The following is a 19,599-nucleotide window of genomic DNA, read 5'->3' on the forward strand; positions in this document are numbered from 1 at the left end:
ACCTTTATCGAAACTAACCAAAAGGCAGAGAGAGAATATGCAAATTAACAAAATCAGAAATGACAAGGGGGAGATTTACAATGGACACTGAGGAAATCCAGAGGATCATCAGGTCATACCTTGAAAACCTGTACTCCATAAAACTGGAAAATTTAAAGGGAATGGACAGTTTTATGGATAGTTATCACTTACCAAAATTAAATCAAGAACAGATGAGCAAATTAAATAGACCTATTATCCCTAATGAAGTAGAAGCAGTCATCAAAAGTTTTCCAACCAAAAAAAAAAAAAAAAAACCCAGGCCAGATGGTTTCAGTGCAGAAATCTACCAGAAATTTAAAGAATAGTTAATACCAATACTCCTCAAATTGTTCCACACACTAGAAGCAGAGAAGACATTGCCAAACTCTTTATATGAGGTGACAATTACCTTGATACCCAAACAACACAAAGACACAACTAAGAAATAGAACTACAGACCAATCTCCCTCATGAACATTGATATAAAAGTACTCAATAAAATATTGGCAAATCGAATCCAAAAACACATCAGAAAAATCATCCACTATTATCAAGTAGGCTTTATCCCAGAGATGCAGGGATAGTTCAACATACAAAAATCTGTCAGTGTAATCCACCACATAAACAAACTGAAAAAGAAAAACAAAACAAAACAAAAAGACACATGATCATGTAGCAAATACTCTTAACTTCTGAGCCATCACTCTAGCCCTGTAGTGTGGGTTTTAAGGTTTTAAAGTTTTAGAATGCTGTTAGCATAGCTTTGTGTGAATCTGGAGAAAAACACTAAATATATCTGATTGTTCTGCCTTCCTTGTGATGGACTGATGTGAATTCCATTCTCATACCTGTGATCTACATGTTGCCTAAGAACCATCTTTTCTACTCTTTGTGCTCAATAACATGAAATTAACACGTGAGTGAAATTCTTCTAGGGTTGGTTTTGAAACTTAACACTAGAATAAAACAAATTAAAGACAAATAAAGCAACATTATCTGCATGTCCCACTACACCCTTAATTTTATGCAGTAAAATCTTCTAACTGTCGTTTAAAAGCCAATCAATGCAAATATTTTTCTAGTTATCTTATAGTTATTTATCATTATTATTATTTATTATTGTGTTATTATTATTAATATTAGTGTATGTGTTCTGTCTAGTTTATGTAAACTTGACATAAGCTAGTGTAATCAGGAAAGGAGGGAACCTCAGTTTAAAAAAAATAAAAAATTCCTCCAAATTCCTCCATATATCTAATTGTAGACAATTTTCTTGATTAGTGATGGGTGGTAAAGGGTTATGCTCATTGTAGGCAGGGTCACTTTGGGATGGTGGTCTTAGCTTCTATAAGGAAGCAGGCTGAGCAAGCTGTGGTGAGCAAGCCAGTAAGCAGAACCCCTTTGTAACCTTTGCATCAGCTTCTACCTCCAGATTCCTTTCCTCCTAGAGTTGCCTTTGGTTATAGTGTTTCATCACAGTAATAGTAACCCTAAGACATTACTGGTAATTAAAATGTAATTGTGAAAACATCTATCTCGATTTAAATTGACTCTGATTACTCACAGTGCAGGCCTAAGACAGGTAGATACCAGCAGTTGATAGGGTATTTAATTGGCCCTTTATATTTCTGGAGTTTGCAAGAAAAAGAAGTTAAAGGACAGGAAGTTTTGCTAGGTCTCTAGATGTCGAAAGGTGATTCTTCCCCTCGTTTTGCTATATTGGTAAAGGAAGACAAGGCTCAGTGGAAATGATAAATAACAAGTCAGACATAGAGGCAGAAATTGCATGGTGCTTCTAGTCATCCAAAATGTAGGAAGGGTCCTGTATGTTAAGAGGTAGTTGTGAAAAAAAGTAAATTACTCAGTAGGATATGTGTGGTCTATTTCAGGGACACAGTCAGTTATAACAGTCTCATAGAATGGTAACCAGAAAATAAAGATCCAAATTTTATTTCTTTTTTTCAGTGCCTTGCCTGGCTAAACCCCCATAAGAGTGGGGATCAATATGCAGTATCTAGTAAATGGGGGAAGAGTGTAGTAAGAGCAACTGTGGTTAATGACTTCAGGATGGGAGGGTGGAGTGAAAACCATTTCCTATAGGAAGGATTTCCTAAGGATTTATGATATAATTTATAATGAAAATGGTTTCACATGATCAAGGAGATGAAGAGATAACATAATATGTTGTCTTCAGGCTGGAGAATCAGGCATGTTGATGGTGTGATTACCCATCATACACATGTCCCAGAGCCAGGGAAATCAGTGCTGAACTGCTTGGTCCAGGCTAAAGGTCTGGCACTAGAGGCTCAGATGTTAAATTTAATGTCTGAAGTCTTGATAACCAGGCAGTTCATTAGTCTAAGGGCAAAAGAAAGTGCAAGTCTCAGCCAGGGAAGAGAGAGCAAGTTTGTCCCTCTACAGTTCTGTTCTGTTTTTGTCCTCAAAGGAGTTTCTTCAGTCTTCATTGGAAAACCCCCTGCAGACAATAGCCAACAATCATGTGTCATTACTGACTGGTATTTCTGAACCTATCCACCATGGAAGGTGGCTTTGAGGGCTTCTGAGGGGAGCACCCATATCACCTGAATTTTACTTAATGGTAAATTTTGTGTCGTGCCACAGCTGTTAGTAAGCTGCTAAGTTCTATAATTTAGCTTTTCTCCTTTTATGGATACAGCTGTGAGAACCTATAAAATAAAAGAAAGCACACTTATACACCGTCAGAGAGGAAACAGTCTCAGTGCAAAAGGGAAGAAGGGGTGGATAGAAAAGAAAGACCATACCAAAGCAAGAGAAGCTCTGTATATCTGTGTCTGCCATCTAGGGCTCATGGTGGAATTGTTTAAGCTTTAATAGAGCCCCACACTGTCTCCAAGCTGGTTCATTTCAATGCATGCAGCTTTCTTTCATAGGCATTACATGATATTTCTAGTGTCTCTGAGATCTCCATTGCAGCTTGGCTTCACTTTCATAGCTTCATAAAGTGGCCCCTCAGGCCCTCTCAGTTTGCTTCAGTCCTCCCTGCCTCAGTAGCTCTCTGAAACCTTACTACATACATTCTGGCCTTTCCAACTTTTAGATTTCATATACCTGCTAAACTTGTACAGTGTTATCAGAGTCAAGTTCACCTATTACCTTGAGATATAGTTAGCTCCTCTTGGATCACAGCTTTGTTGCTAAATTTGGGGAAACACTGTCCTGGGTAACTGCCTTCTGCTAGGTCCTCCTGGAGGTTCTATAGTTTTCTTCTTTTTAAAATGAATATTTTCAAGTGAGCTTTAATTTTGGACCTTGGAACCCTTTAAGGCGTCATTATTTCAGTGTCAATGATAAATGCAGTGTTACTCCTTAGTAGTAGTGATCTCTTCAACAATTACCTCCATTTTGTCTTCACCAGTACTGGTCAAAACTTTAACCAGGTTTCTCTCCTTTCCTCACCAAAGCACATAGTTTTCTTGTACACTTGTTGCTCTCTTTTACTGCAAAAGATAAGTATAGTCAGATCTGACTTTGCCCCAAACAATGCTCTTTAGTCTTGAAATTTCTCCACCAAATTATCTCATTACCTTAAATTCATTCTCACTAGGGTTTTCAGGACACGGGGGTAGGATATAGCCAGGAGCTTTGACAGGAAGTAACATGACTGGCCTCGGTTAAGTTCCCAATGGAGTCCTTGTTCTCCACTTTAAGACAATCAAAAACTTCTACTGTCTGCCCTCCTATTGGCATTGTTATAGTCCTAACTCTTACCAGAATGGTTCAGAAAACTACTTTATTTGTAGCACTAATGTTTCTCTAGCCAGACACTCCAAACTCTTCCATGTTCCCATAGAAACTTCTTGTTATCAAATCTCTGTCTTAGTTATTTTTTATATTGCTACAACCAAACACCCAAGATAAATTACATGAAAGGGTATTTGAGTTGGGACTTCTATTACTGTGAAAAGACACTATAACCACGACAACTCTCATAAAGAAAAACATTTTATAATTATTATTTTTCTTATATTAAATATTGATCCCAGTTCCCTCTCCCTCCCATCATCCCATGCACCCTCTTACTACCTCCTATCCCATTCCCCACTCACTCTGCAGGGAGGGTGAGGCCTTCCAGGAGGGATCCTCAAAATCTGTCAAGTCATTTGGGATAGGTCCAAGGCCCTCCCTCTTGTCTCTAGGCTAAGGGAGTATCCTTTCATGGGGAGTGTGCTCCCAAAGTCATTTTGTACATCAGGAATACATCCTGGTTCCACTTTCAGAGGTCACATAGACTTCCCAGGCCTTCTAACTGAGACCCATGTTCAGGTGGTGTGGGTCTGTCTCATGCTGGTTTCCCAGCTGGGGTCCATGAGCTCCCCCTTGTTCAAGTCATCTGTCTCTGTGGGTTCTCCAGCCTAGTCTTGAATCCTTTACTCATCACTTCTTCCTCTCTACAACTGGATTCCAGGAGTTTGTCTCAGTGTTTAGCTGTGGGTGTTTGTTTCTGTTTCCATCAGCTACTAGATGAGGGCTCTAGGATGGCATATAAGGTAGGTATCAATCTCATTATCAGGGAGGGTCATTTAAGGTAGCCTCTGCACTATTACTGAGATTGTTAGTTGGGGTCATTCTTGTAGGTCTCTGAATATTTTCCTAGTGCCAGATTTATCTTAAAACCTATAATGGTTCTCTCTATTATGGTATCTCTTTTCTTGCTCTTTTTTATTCCTCCCCCCAATCAATCTTCATGGTCCCTCATGTTCTCCTCTCCCCTCCTCTTCTCCACATCTTTCTCCTAACACCCTCTCCATTCACTGCCCCCCTCCCAATCCCAATATGCTCAGGAGGTCTTGTCCCTTTCCCCTTCTGTGGGGGACCTTGTATGTCTCTGTTAGGTTCCTCCTTGTATCCTAGCTTCTCTGGCAGTGCAAATTATAGGCTGTGATCCTTTGCTCTATATCTAAAATCCATATACAAGTGAGTACATGCCATGTTCATCTTTTTGTGACTGGGTTACCTCACCCAGGATGGTTTTTGCTAGTTCCATTTATTTGCCTGCAAATTTCAAGATTCCATTGTTTTGTTTGTTTGTTTGTTTTGTTTTGTTTTTTGTTTTTTGTATTTTTTCCTGAGGAGCACTCCATCTTGTAAATGTACCACATTTTCTTTATCTATTCATCAGTTGTGGGACATCTGTGTTGTTTCCAGGTTCTAGCAATTATAAATTATGCTGCTATGAACATAGTTGAATGGATGCCTTCCTTGCATGGATGTACATCTTTTGGGTCTATGCCTAAGAGTGGAATTGCTGGAAACTGTGGTAGACTGATTCCCATTTTCCTAAGGAACCACCATACTAATTTCCAAAGAGGTTGTACAAGTTTGCACTTCCACCAAAAGTGGGGGAGAGTTCTCATTTCTCTACGTCCTCTCCAGCATAAGCTGTCATTGATGTTTCTGATTTTAGCCATTCTGACAGGAGTAACATGGTGTCTCAGAGTGAGTTGTTTTGATTTGCATTTCCCTGATAGCTAAGGATGTTGAGCACTTTCTTAAATGTCTTTCAGCCATTTTGGATTCCTCTATTGGAGCCTGCCATGGAACTAGATCTGTAGTTGAGGCTGGCCTCTGCTTCCTGAGTTCTGTGACTAAAGGCATGTGCTGCCAATACCTACCTGGTCCTTTTTATTGTCAATCTCAGTGTCTGTGCTACTGGTGTTATGTTCAGGAAGTGGTCTCCTGTACCAATTTGTTCAAGGGTACCTTCCACTTTCTCTTCTAAGAGGTTCAGTGTGGCTGGATTTATGTTCAGGTTTTTGATCCATTTGGACTTAAGTTTTGTGCATGGCAATATACATGAATCTATCTGCTGTCTTCTACACACCAGCATCCAGTTATGCCAGCATCATTTGTTGTTGATGTGAAGAATTGTGCTGGGATTTTAATGTGGATTGCATTGTATCTGTAGATTGCTTTTGGCAAGATTGCCATTTTTACTATGTTTATCCTACTTATCAAAGAGCATGGGAGATCTTTCCATTTTCTAGTATCTTCTTTATTTTCTTTCTTTAGAGCCACAAAGTTCTTATTGTATAGGTCTTTCACTTGTTTGGTAAGAATTACCCCCAAGATACTTTATGTTGCTTGTGGCTATTGTAAAGGGTGATGTTTCTCTGATTTCTTTCTCTGCCTCTTTGTCGTCTGAAAAAAAGTAGGGCTACTGATTTTTTTTTTTGAGTTTATCTTGTATCCTGCTAGTTTGCTGAATGCATAATGCCACTTTCTTTAGGGGTCATTTTCTTTCAAACCACCACAAGGAGGCAGGTTTTGTTTTAGTTCAGGGGTTGAGGAAATGTTAGTCCCATGTGGCAGAGAAAGAGGGTATGTGTGAGTAATTCATTTATTTGGTGGTAGGAGCTTGCCCACATCTCAGGTGACCAGAAAGCAAAGAGCTTAGCTTGGAAGATGGTTAGGAATAATCTTTCTGTTTAATAGATGAAAAATTGTGTATTTGACCTTTGCTTATCTTTCCATATCATTGTTTATTAGACTTTGACAACGGCTTTGCATATTGTAGAAAAAGTGCCATAGTAACTGAGTATAATTGACAATGTAAGTAATTCTGTAGGCTCTCTGCTGGGGTCAAGCACCTAAACCCAAAGGATCTCTAGAATGTGCCTGACCTCATTCTGAGATGTGTATCAACATCTTGTGATCGTGACTTAATCTGGGAAACTGAAATGCTGACAGTGTAGACAGTGTTGTTGTTTTGTTTCATTTGTTGCTTATGAAACACAAATATGAGACTCAGCACCCATGTGGAGTTTATTGAATGTGAGAGGAGAGAAATGGGGGTGGGTAGTGGTGGCCAAGGGAAAGCAGGAGAGAGAGAGAGGAAGAGAGGAAAGAAGAGTCGGGGGTTGTGCGTGGCGTGCTTGCTTTAAAAGGGAAACTTGAGCCTGTGTAACTGACTCCCCTGTGAATCTAGGTAAGCATGAGTTGCCAGGTAATATGTGAGGTAGCGATGACATGGCCATGAGCGTCCTGCCCATTGTCAGGGGGCTGGGTCAGCAGACTGCTTGTTTCCAACATACAGGATATACAGTTTAACCTTAATTGGTATTAGAAGACCGTGGACTTTGGTTTAACTATGTTTATTTTCTATTGATGATTTCATAATGTTCAAGAGCTTAACATCGTGTGTGTCAAGATCCCTACAACCTTTCTGCTGATCACAGCAAGCTTTCCTCCAGTGGATCAGGATAGTGTTATATGTTATCTGTTCATCTAGCTGTCCAAATAGTTTTATAAAATATTCATTCAAGACTGAGTATGGTAGCACTTGTCTGATGCTGAGACAGTAGGATCTTAAGTTTGAGACTTCCATGATTTATTTAGCAAGGCCATGTCTTAAGTTACTAAATAACTCCCCCCAAATGTCTTACTCAAATTAGCAAATTAACTACTAATTATGTCCATACTTGGATTGAGATATAGTTGGGACTAAAATGGTTTATGAGCTCTACCTTAGGTGATGAATAATAACAAATTTACTAAATATAAGAAATGAAACAGTTATTGAATTACATTCTTTTCATACATTGTCTCATTTGATTCTCAGTTACCTTACAATGTGGCTGATGTTATCATTGCCCTATAGATGAGTAGTCTGAAGCTCAGCTTACACAACTAGCTTGTGGTTACCTTGCTCAATTGCTCATGGGCAGTTTTAAGATCAACTTTATTATTTTTATTTTTTTTTTTTTTGCAGTACCAGGGATCAAACTAACCCATTAATGATATTTAAAATGTAGTTCATTTAAACTGGTACAAAAATTTGAACACTCTAAGAAAAGTAAGTCAAGGCAGAATTGGTTTGTTTTTATTGTAAATTGGTATTTTAAAATTTCATTTTTCATTCCATTTGTCCTCCATAATTATATGTTTATCCTATTAAATTAGAAACGACAGTAAAGGAAACATGTTCACATCCCTTAAGACTGGCAGGTTTCACATTATTTTGCTATGCCAAATGAGAACATTGAAGGTTACTAAAAAATATGAAAGACATGACAGTTTAATGCAAGAAGTGGAAAATCCCTTGGAGAACAGATATGTTCTTTGGCTAAATAATATGATTATCTCTATCTTTATATTTTCACCATGTGAGTCTTTAATAAACCCTTTTAGAACTGTATGTGTTTACTGTCTTTGGATATATTGCCTTCAGCCTTTGAAAAACCACCAGTTTTGAGTTATCATTACTTTGATGTAGATATTTTATAATGTTTAAGTTGCACTAGTCATATCCAGTACTTCATTTATCTTTTCTTTATGATAAAAATATTCAAAATTATTTTTCTCTAGCTGCTTGAAGTATGATTCTATTATTAGTTTCTTGATTTACTCTACTATATAATAACAAACCAAATATCCTTAATCCCATTTAACAATAACTTGGAACCCATCGATTAACTTTTTCTATCTTTCTCCTCCTCTCATTCACTTCTGGCATTGGAAACCAGCATTCTATAGGAATCAACATACTGATTTCATTTCCTTTTGATAGTCCTAGTTGTTGAATTTCTGTATCATATGGTCAATCTAATTTTAATTTTTTGTAGTTCCCTATAATATTCATCATAGAGGTAATAACCTTATACTTTCATCAGTTCTGTGGCAGTTTCTTTGCCCAACCACATTAGTAGAAATGTTGTTATCTCTTGTCTTTTTGCAATAACTGTTCCAACTGGAGTGAGGTTATATGGCTTTGCTGTTTGGTTTGAGTTTACCCTACTGATTAGTGGTGCTAAATACTGTTTATTGTCTTCATTTGTTTAATTGATCAATTCTTTCTCTCATTTTAAGGAATTACTTAGGCATATTGGCAACTTTTGTATTTTATTTATTTTTGAGCATGTTTATGTGAACAGTGCATGTATGAGGAAACTTGAAATTAACAATAGGCATCTTTTCTTGATTGATGTCTACTTTCTATTTAATCTGTAATTGTGTGTGTGTCTGTGTGTGCTCATGCATGCATATGTGGACATGAGGTACCCATGGAATTTGGAAGAAGGCATTGGATCACCTGGAACTGGGTCACAGGTAGTGATTAGCTGCCATCTTCAGTACTGGGAACTGATGATCTTGGCTCTTCATAACTGCTGAGGTGTCTATCCATCATTCATCATTCTGCCTCATGGGTTTGCTGGCCAACAAACTTCCAAGATCTGTCTGTCTTTGAGCTCACTAGGATTGGGTTACAGGCCTACTGTCCATGTTTAATTAGGCTATTTGTGTGCTTTTGTTGAGATTTTTGTTGTTGTTACTTCCATTTTCTGGTATTAGCTCATTGTCTAAAGCATAGTTTGGGCCAATTTTGATTTTTGTTTTCTGTGCTTTGAAGATCCCTTTCAGACAGTCTTAATCACTTTACTCCCCCAAAGCATTTTTTCTGTTTTCTTCTAGCAATTTCTTGGTCTTGTTCTATTCTTATACAGTTGCTTTTAAAAGTTAAGCTATTTCAAATGTCAGAGTTGATGTTTGGTTTGTTTTATATTTATTTCCATATCACAGTGCTTGCTTCAGGAAGATTATTCAGCATGCCCAGTGAAGGCATCTTCCTGACATGCTGTCGTACAGTGGGATTCTAAGAGAGGAGGTTTCAGTTTGCACGCTTGTCTATTTGTATATTTTTCATGTCTAAAAAAATGTGGTCTATAATCTGTTCCCTCTGCTATTTGTTAAGCATAAAATATTTTTAAAGCTATTTCTACAGAGAAGAACTAAGTTTAAGGGCATCATATTTCATCTTCACCATAAAATAAAGATTTCACACTAAAAGGGAAACGTTTCATTTCAAAGCTTGAGAAAATGGCATACATAAAAAAAAAAAGTAACAAACCAACAACAAAAAGCATTTTTCCTGCTATTTAAATTATACCCAGGGAACCTGTATATTAAGACATTCATTTGATTATGAATTTGAGATACTGATGTTAAATTCCTCATTTCTAGTATTTGGAGCATCATTGTTTTCAGTGGTGAGCCTCATGACCATCATGGTCAAATGTCTCCTTTTATTTGTGCTGTTTCAAATTTATATGTTTCAACATATTTTCAGTGATTGTTTACACAAGAAATTGTTTAATTAAAAGCATACTATTCTACATTTATTTTGGTGGAAAAGGTGTCTTGCCCTAGAACTTGAAAGCCATAAAGGAATATAAGGATATTTAGTGGCAAATCTTCATGTCTGGAAACTGAGGCACAACAATATTATGGGATTTGTTGACAACTTATACTTTATTTCTGTATTATTGAGCAAATAACTTTTGAACACTTACCATGTGCATGTATTGTTTATGTTATGAACATCAAAATATGCACAGGAATGTTCTAAACCTGGAGGATAAAAATGGTGGCATGAGTGATACATCCAAGTAAGCAGCTACTGGATTCTTGTGGTTGAGATGAGCATCCTTGTGCTGACCAGGTTCTCTTATTTAAATGAGCATTTCAGTTCTTAGCCCCATCATCTAGCTACCCATTACTAGATAGCAGCATGGATTGCTGTCTTCCTTTCACCTGCCAGCATTTGCCAGTCCTTATCCCAACTCACTTACTCAAACAGAGCCCTGAGATCATCACTTTCCTTTATCCTGACCATCACTGGATTCATTTCAACACATCTCATCCCTCATAGAGCCTTTGGCCCTGACCATCTAATTCTAATTCTGCCTGTGTTCTGATGTCCTCAAATCCACTGTGCAGACTCCAACCCCTTTGATATAATGGCCTGATCGTTTCACTCACTTGATTAAATTGTATGACTCTCAGTTGTCTGTAGGATCAATTTCATTTTTTAGTGTTGCAAAGGCCAACAGGTCAAGCTTCACACTTTTTATGCTAGTTGTCAAATATTCCTTAAGATCCTGGCCTTTGCTCAAGCTGCTCTTCCCCTCCCATATCCTTTGCTCTTATCTTTACTTGACTGACTCCCACTCATTCTTCAATACTCCTTTATCACTTCCTGGGGAATCCTTCCTTCCCCTCAGCTTAATGAGAGTGCTATCTAATCAATCTCTAAGTTGTCTTAGTTTTTTTTTTAATCAAATGCTGTGTCTGTCTTTATGTCTTCTGCTGAGATATGCTGCTGAAGGTGTTGCTGTTCCCTATGAAGTGCCTGTCACAGAGTAGATTATAAGGATTTATTAATTATGTTAGTCTGTTTATTAAACCAAATGCCATTTTAAAAGCCCAAAAAGTGTACATAAGGATGATGGAAGACAAATGCTAGCTGAGATCCCCAAATATTCTCATTAAAATGTAGCAATTGAGATATAACTTGAAAGTTGTCCACACTGAGAAGATAGGAGCTAAGAAGCTTGGTTTCTTATAAGCAGAGCTCCAGAGTTGTGACTACACTGCCTAGCACAAAGGACTCATCAAGAAGTCTCATCAGTTGTTATGAGTAAATCTGACATTACATCCTTGTAAGGCTTTAGACACCAACATCATTGATTTGTTCTGAATTTCATCAGCAATGAGGACAGAGGGAAGAGTTTTAAAGCAAAGAGCAGATGTAATTAATTCCCAGCTTTCTCTACTCAAGCTAAGTTGCTTGAGGATTGACAGTTTGGTTTGCTGCCTGGTTGCTCTCTAGTATATTGGATTAGCATTTAAAAATTGCCTGCATGCAACCAAGAAGTATTTAACACAGTACTATTCTAGAAATCCTTCTGTGCAAAGGAACATGTTCCATATCCATGACGTTCAGTATAGCAGCCACCAAACACATAAAAATTCTAGCACTTGAAACAGAGATACACTGAAGGAATAAAGTTTAACTTATGTAAATTAAGTATATATTTAAATTAAAATGGCCATGTATGATAAATGGCTACTCCTCATTGAATAATGTAGTGTTGGGTATTTCTCCCAGGCCAAGTCCCTTTAGGAAACAGGTATACTTAGGTTAGGGCAAATCAAAGAGAGTTCATTCATATGGTTGTTTCCAAAGATGCAGACAACTCTACAGGAATAATGAGATAGTTAGCTATGGTTAGTGACATAGAGAGTTGATGGAAAGCTTCATGGTTAATACTATATACAGGAAAAAAAGATTATTATACAGGTATACAGGTACAAGCTAAGAGGACACAGACTATATAAGGTACAAAGTATTTCTAATAATGTTTTATGGAATAAAATCATGCTCAGGATTATTTTCTTCAAGAGAGTCTTTCCTTATGGGAGGTCCATTTCCTGATAAGAGAGTGTGTGGTTTTTCTCTATGCAGTGCTGATTCTTGCTGCCTCCTTACAGTGTCTCTTCCCAATGACTCTGAAAGTCACCCCTTTTCCATCAGCAGGGCTGTGCTGACTTAATGATGGATCCTGTCAAGGGTTCTTTAAAGGGGCATCTTCTTTACTAAGCACTTCGTGATAGGCAAGTCCTGACTGTAATCTATGGTTGGGTTTTAATATCCTGCCGTATCCATCCCTCATCTCAGAATATAGGACTTACCTTTAGCCCTAGCTCATTGCTTGATGATTTGTTAAGGCTTTGAAAACAGAAGGAATGAGGTGCTTTTAAATAGGACAGGGCTATTTCTCCTTGCTTTATTTATTTTTATGCCATGCAAAAGGAATAAAGAGGTATAAAATGGCTCAACTGAAGCCAAATAAATCTGGATAAATAGAGCAAGAACCCAATAAAAACCTGGGGATGAGAAAGAAGAAAGGTATTGAGGATGGGAGATAAAAGGGAGGAATAAAAAAAAAGAAAATTTAATAATTCTGGTGGCATTAGGGTCTATTTATTCTTACCCAGGGAACAAAGTATCTCTGACCCAATGCAGTATTTTAAACTAGGGTTAAGTTCTGGGTGGAAATTAGGAAATTATCTTTAAAGTCCTTATTGAATCTTCTCATGCAGTCACCTCCCTTCATCCTTTATTAAAGCTTTTGTGTGTGTCTGATGTTAGGTCTAGGAAGGCTGACATCTTTTACTTGTTCCGATGAATCACAGCATAGAAGCGTATGCATTTTTATAGCCAACACAACAGGAATCTCTCATACCATTCCTTATGCCAGGGCAGGTGGTGAGAGGGCATGGGGATCTCTTTGTCCTAACCCCTGCCCATTTGGGATGATCACTGCCTTCATGAAATGGACAAAAGATGTAGCCAAGAGCTAATAACACAGAAACCTAGAGAATAAAGGCTAAGCCCTCTAGGTAAAATTAGAAACTTCATTTAGTCCCGTTGTAGATTGGTTTATGTCATTGCTTTATGTAGCCCTGAATTAATGCTTCATAATTTCCTATTGCTAATATAAATACTGCTTAACGAGAGCTGTTAAAGTAATCACAAGTTTCATTTAAATACATTTTCAATCATCACTTTGGTATCAAGAACTTTTTTGTTCTCTCTCAGTTAAATGACCCAATACCTATTATGATTTTCTTCATTCCCCTCTTCTTTTACTATGGACAGTTTCTATCAAATGTACACTTTATATTCTTTTAAAATTAAAATTTCATTTTTATGTGAGTGCACATATGTGTTTGTCAGGGTGTATATGTGTGTACCTGCAGAGACAAGCAGACAATTTCTTCTCTTGTACCTTAAGCACTATCCATGTCTATTAGTAGAACCTAGTAGATATATGCCCATGGTTACCAAGCATCTTGCAGAGTATTGCATGCTTTCCAGTGATGTCCATTTTTTCACTTCTGATGCTGAGAAAATTTTCCGTGTAACTGTAGTTTAGTGGGTACCAGACATCACCAAAGAGTTATTTAATTGTGTCTTCGAGCTGATTGGTAAACTTTAAAGTTCATCATTAACTTTCTGGCTTGTTATAGAGCCATAATTAAACCATGTTACACTTTGAATGAAGTTGTTAATTTATGTACTCATCAAACCCGTTCAATAACTCCCTTGCAGGTAATTATTGTAAGGGTGCTGTAAAGGCACAGAGATGAAGTGAGCCTGTTGGAAAATGCCAGTGAAGCAAGGAGAGGCAAGAGTTCACTTGTGATCATGAGAGAATTGTTTCAAGGGGCATCATGAATTGAGGAAATTATTTGTGAAACCATTGAGGAACAGCAAGGATTTTAACAGGTGCCTATGTGTAAGAAATGGGGAAAGAGACAGAAAGCCTTGAGAATGTGGTACTTTAGAGACTAGTGTTTGAGAAGATTGCAGGAGACCAGGAGAATGGGGTACATCTCTTGTGTACAACTGATGATCTTGATTTTGTTGTTGTTAAGACATTATTCTCTGTGAAGGTATAGATTTTTCTTTGAAATTCATCTTGGGAGAGAGATTTGCTGCTTGTCTGTGCTGCACTACAGTGTCTCTCTTCATGGAGTCCATTCTATCAGCTCTGTGACCAGCTGCTGATTTTCAAGGTCTTCTACCAGAGACCTTTGCAGTTTATTAATTTAAAAGTAACAGCAATTTTTCCTAGAGGTGAAACACATAATGATTTTTCCAATCTCTTTTGTAGGAGGTATCACTGAGAAAGTATGATTAGATTCATCCCAGTTGTCTCCCACAACAATAATATGTAGAAAATGTCAACCAAGGTGACTCTTCATGTGTTAAGAAGTGCAAGCCTTAGGTTAAAGGATGTAACAGAGAGAACTGTTCTGCTTACAGGATGAAAGCGTGTTGCACAAATTATCTTAAGGAGCCAAAAGCAGCATCCAGTTATCACTTAAAACAATTTGTTCTTGGAATATTGTCAGCTAAAATTGTGGTCAACTTTTGCAAATTGTATGAATTTGCACTGCATATTTTATTTAGTGTTTAGCAAAACTCCAATATGGTTCTGCATAACTTACACAATGCACCAAGAAAATGACTTCAGAAACTCCCACGGAAGTTGACAAATTGGGCATCTAATGCTTTTAAGCTAATTGCATGCTTAGCAGTTAAGGAGTTGACTTGTTAAGAATGAAGATCAGAATTTTGTGGAGACAATGCTGTGCCTGCTGCCACACTGAATCTGATCAAACCTTGTATCAGAAATATTACAGACTCTTAAAGAAGAAAATAATGTGCACTTTAATCGCTGTGCTACTTAGTGTTTCAGCAAAGTGCTCATGAATCATATGCACTGTCATAGCAGTTTTGAAAACTATTCCTGAATTTTCAAGCTGTTATTTTCAGGAAATTTTGAAAGCAAATTGCTAAGTGATAAAGAGTAATTTGGTAGCATTGCTTATGTCAGTGTTTTGCTTTCTTGCAGACTGGAAAAACAGAAAAGAGTAGTACCCTGAATGCCGCCATAGACAACATGAGCAAGAAAACAAGAGATCTCCGCAGACAGGTGAGAGCAAAGATAGGTACTAGGCAGGAATAAGGGGCAAAGGAAGCTCTCATTCATTGCTCTACTGTTTAATGTTTTTGGTCTTTTAAAATTATGGGCTAGGAAACCAAGAAGCAAGCATATATTTTCCGCATTTATGTGCCTTGAATGTTTTTGTGATAAACAGAAGATAGAAATAGGAGTTATGTGCCTTAATACCATGCAGAATAGCAATTGAATCTTGGCTCTGCCCTCATCAGAAGTAAGTTCTGAGGCATAGATTTCATCTATCAGAGCTTCTCTGAGTCTATGAAATGTAATTAACAATGTGAAATGGCTTTGTATATTAAGCAAATGCATATTCCTGCACTGGAGAAATAGCTTGTTTGGTGAAGTGCTTTCCTTGCAATCAGGAGAACCTGATTTCAATTCTCACAGCCCTTTTTGGAAAAGGTCAGGTATGGTATGGCAGGTTTGTAATCTAAGAGTTGGGAGGTGGAGACAAATCTATTCCTGGGCCTCTCTGCCTAGTCAGCCTAGACTGCTGGGTGGACTCCTCATAGAGGAAGGTCCTGTCCCAAGGGAAAGGTTTATGGATCCCCATGAATGAATCTGACATTATGTTCTGACATCACATACATGTCCAGCACATGGGCTCATGCCTGTGCACAAATGAACATGGACACATATACACAATTCACTTCCACATAACAGAAAATCAGTACATATGATTGGCATATTAATGTTTAGTGATGTTGTTAAACTGACTTTATGCCAGTACTGTGCTGGCCGATTTTAACATCAGATTGACAATAGTAGGAGGCATCTGAGTGGAAGAAACATCAATTAAGAAAATGACGCCTGTATGCTTTCTGCAAACTAGTAGGGCCTTCTTTTAATTAATGACCAGTGAGGGAGGGCCCACTCAATTGTGGATGGTACCACCTCTGGGCTAGTAGTCCTTTGTTCAATAAGAAAGCAGGCTAAGAAAGCAAGTAGACAGCTTCCCGCCATAGCCTCTGTATCAGTTCCTGCCTCCAGGCTCTTGCCCTATCCTGACTTCCTTTAGTGATGGACCCTGATGAAGAAATATAAGCCTGATAAACCCTGTCCTCCTCAAGTTGCTTTGGTGACTTTCTGTAACAACAATAGTTACCTGAGACAAGTATACACTGAATTACTCTTCTTTATGCAGAGAGCATCTAGCAGCTCAACCTTGTCAAATTTTCCTCTTCATGGTTTGTGGGAGCTTCAGAAACCAGTTTTCATTGAGATACTCTTTTCGTCATTAGTCACCAGGATCAGAAGGTCAGAAAGGATTTTACTAAGCAATTGAGAAGCTCAGTGTTAGGACACAACTTAATCCCCCCCCCAAACTTAGCTGATTTCCAAGGCCTCTGCTTCCCAATCCTTTCTCTATTAATTAACACACACACACACACACACACACACACACACACACACACACACACACACACTCCCCTCTGTCTCTGTCTCTCTGTCTCTCTCCCTCTCTCTCTCCCTCTCCCTCTGACAGCTATAAAATAGTCACCATTAACTCATAAAAGCATGGAAAAAGGCTTTTAACCAGAAGCTCTTAATGCTAAATGTTATCTTAATTAAATGGGAAGAATTAGAGAAATGGCTGGGCTGTATGTTAATTCAGAAGTAGATCCATATACAGAATAATAAGGATTTCCAGATAGTGAGGTTGTATTTAGGCAGAATTTTAAATTCTGTGAAAATCATGCTTTCTCAGCATTAGGTACTTGATGGGAATTATCTTTATGCTATCAGCAGTTAGGATTATGGGATGTAAGAGTGAAACTAGCAGCTCATTTGAACACTTAGAGTTGGCCTTCCTCGTTCTTGTAAGAGTTTTATTTTGTGTCTTCTCTAAGATTTCTTTCCACTCCTGTCTTGATACAGAGTCTCCCGTATCCCAAGATGCCCTCAAACTTCTGACATCCTGGGTGGTGAGGCTTGGGGTTATAGGTATACACCACCATGCCAGCCCCTCCCCCCAAGAAGTATTAGGTATGAAGCCAGATCTTTATGTATGCTTAGCAAACACTTTACCAGCTCAGCTACACAACCCACCCCCAAGGATTCCCACCACTTCTGCTCTTCTTGGAATTTGGAAGAACTATTCTACGACTACCAACTACAGTATTTCTTGTCTCTGTCTCTTCTATCTAGTTTGCCTCCCGCAAAGCTATGCATAAAATGCTAATCTACACACATTCCTCCTCAGCCTTGACAGTTATTATTTTTCTCCAAGACTTCAGAAAAAGCAATTTCTTATATATTGAATTAGAAGATTTAGCAAATCAAACTTAACATGCCCAGTTAAGTTTGAATTTTAGGTTAGCAACAAATATGTCTTAACATAATTATGTTCCCAATGTGGCATGGTACATACTTTCAGTTTGTAAAAAGTGTGTTTACTTCAAATTTAAACATTCCCAGGTGTCCTGTACTTTATTTTGCAATCATGCATGGTTTGTCTCCTCACCATCATTGGTGAGATCGAGTGTCACAGCAGGGTAGCTAATTCTTTCTCATATTTCTTTCAGTTTATAGAGAACAGCTGTACTATGGGGATATTATGGAGAAACATCACTTTAGTTTCAGTTTCTTCTTTCATAAACCACCATCAGTAAGACCCACTGTGATCTCCAGGGGCCACTGGTGGTCATCAGCAGGGCTCTCTCTATTTAGTCTTGACTTGTGATGATGTCAGAAACCAACACCCATGCTGTGCCTCAGGTTGGGAGTTGAGATCAAAAGTTGAAGAGTATGGTTATACAAGTTAAACACATCTATAAAATTCACTCCAAATGAAGGACCAAGCAGGAGCTCTTTTTCATTTGGAGAAACAGTACATGTGTATGTGAAGACATGGAATGAACTGTATTCTGTCTTCAAGGTTACTGTCAGTTGCCATGATTCTCCCTCTCCAGCTACTTTTTCCCTGCTCCCAAAATGACTTCATTTCCCATTGTGAAGTCTGTACTTTGGGTATAGAGTTTGAGAATATAGTATAGGTTCAGAGGTTTGGGAATATAATTTTGTTCATTGAATGCTTTCTTGGCATGCTTGTAGCTCTGATATAGATTTCTAACACTTCATAAATTGGGCACGGTGGTACTTATCTTTCAAATCAGCACTCAGGATAAAGAGGCAGGAAGATCCTAAGTACCACGTTATGCTCTGCTACAAATGAGTTTAAAGCCAGCCTGGGATACACGACACCATGTCTTGAAAAAAATTAGTTGAAACAGCAAAATGAATAATCTCTACATCTTTTTATACTTTCAACATTGAAGAGTTTATTCTAAGCACTTTACATATGCTCTTTTCTCACAAAAACAAAGTCCTGCTCTTAAACTGTCTTTGAAATATTTAGTGATCATCTCTTTGTTCTAAAACTGTCTTATTTTTAGAAGAAACATCCCAAGAACCTCTCTTTTTGCTCATTCATCCTTATTCGTTTCATCAGTAACAAATGCCTTAGCTTTAGATTAGAGAATGGTGCTTCTGTAAGAAGAACCATACATTTGTTAGAAATGTCTAAAGAGTAGCCATCATTCATTGTGGAACATGAAGATGGAATGTTCTCAATTTTTTTGTTTCACCTTTCTTGTTATATGGCTTTCTTATGCATTTTATTAGGGACAAAGTTAAAGATGTTGGCATGGTGTTCTCAGTTCTCTGTGACTTGACCACAACATTTTTATTTTTTAGTTGTTTTTTTTTTTTTTTTAATCTCCTTAGTTCCTGCTCACCAGAGCTGTGTACTCACCCACCTCTGATAAAAGGATCTACTAACTTCTCAGCAAGAGGTCCTCTCCTCCTTCATCACACATTTGCAAGCTCATCATGTTCAGTATACTAACAGACCTATCATGGCATCCTGTGCTTTCTTTACCCCTTTCTGTTTCCTGTCCTTTTCCTTCTAATCTTAAGTCACCTGAGTTTCAAAATAGTATGTATGCTACTCCTTCCAGCCAAACTTAGCTGCTATATATTAATAATTATATATTAATAATAGTAATAGGAATTACTATTATTTTCTAAGAGCTATTAAAAACTAGTGAACCTCTTTCACAATAGTAATCCCTCCTCTGCCTGTATTTTCTTTTTTCTCTTGAGGAGAATTTTCTTCCCAATGGATTGTAAACATTTAGAATGAAAATTGTGATAAAATCTCTCATTTGCTGAGTATTTCCAAAACTCTCTAATAAGTATATTCTTTGAGTTTCTGATTTCATTC

The 19,599-nt window shown here is 37.8% G+C and overlaps 1 protein-coding gene across 1 annotated transcript in view; it reads left to right on the plus strand.

Moving 5' to 3' along the window:
• The window catches only part of Ctnna3 (catenin alpha 3), a 1,153,843-nt gene that overhangs the window by 432,534 nt on the left and 701,710 nt on the right, over positions 1-19,599 (plus strand). The window contains exon 3 of the mRNA XM_051186834.1: positions 15,264-15,344. Within this exon, the coding sequence (XP_051042791.1) occupies positions 15,264-15,344 (81 nt within the window). The remainder of the gene's footprint in view (positions 1-15,263; positions 15,345-19,599) is intronic.

This window comes from Phodopus roborovskii, unplaced genomic scaffold (assembly GCF_943737965.1).
Source record: "Phodopus roborovskii unplaced genomic scaffold, PHOROB, whole genome shotgun sequence".
In the NCBI taxonomy this organism is placed as follows: domain Eukaryota; kingdom Metazoa; phylum Chordata; class Mammalia; order Rodentia; family Cricetidae; genus Phodopus; species Phodopus roborovskii.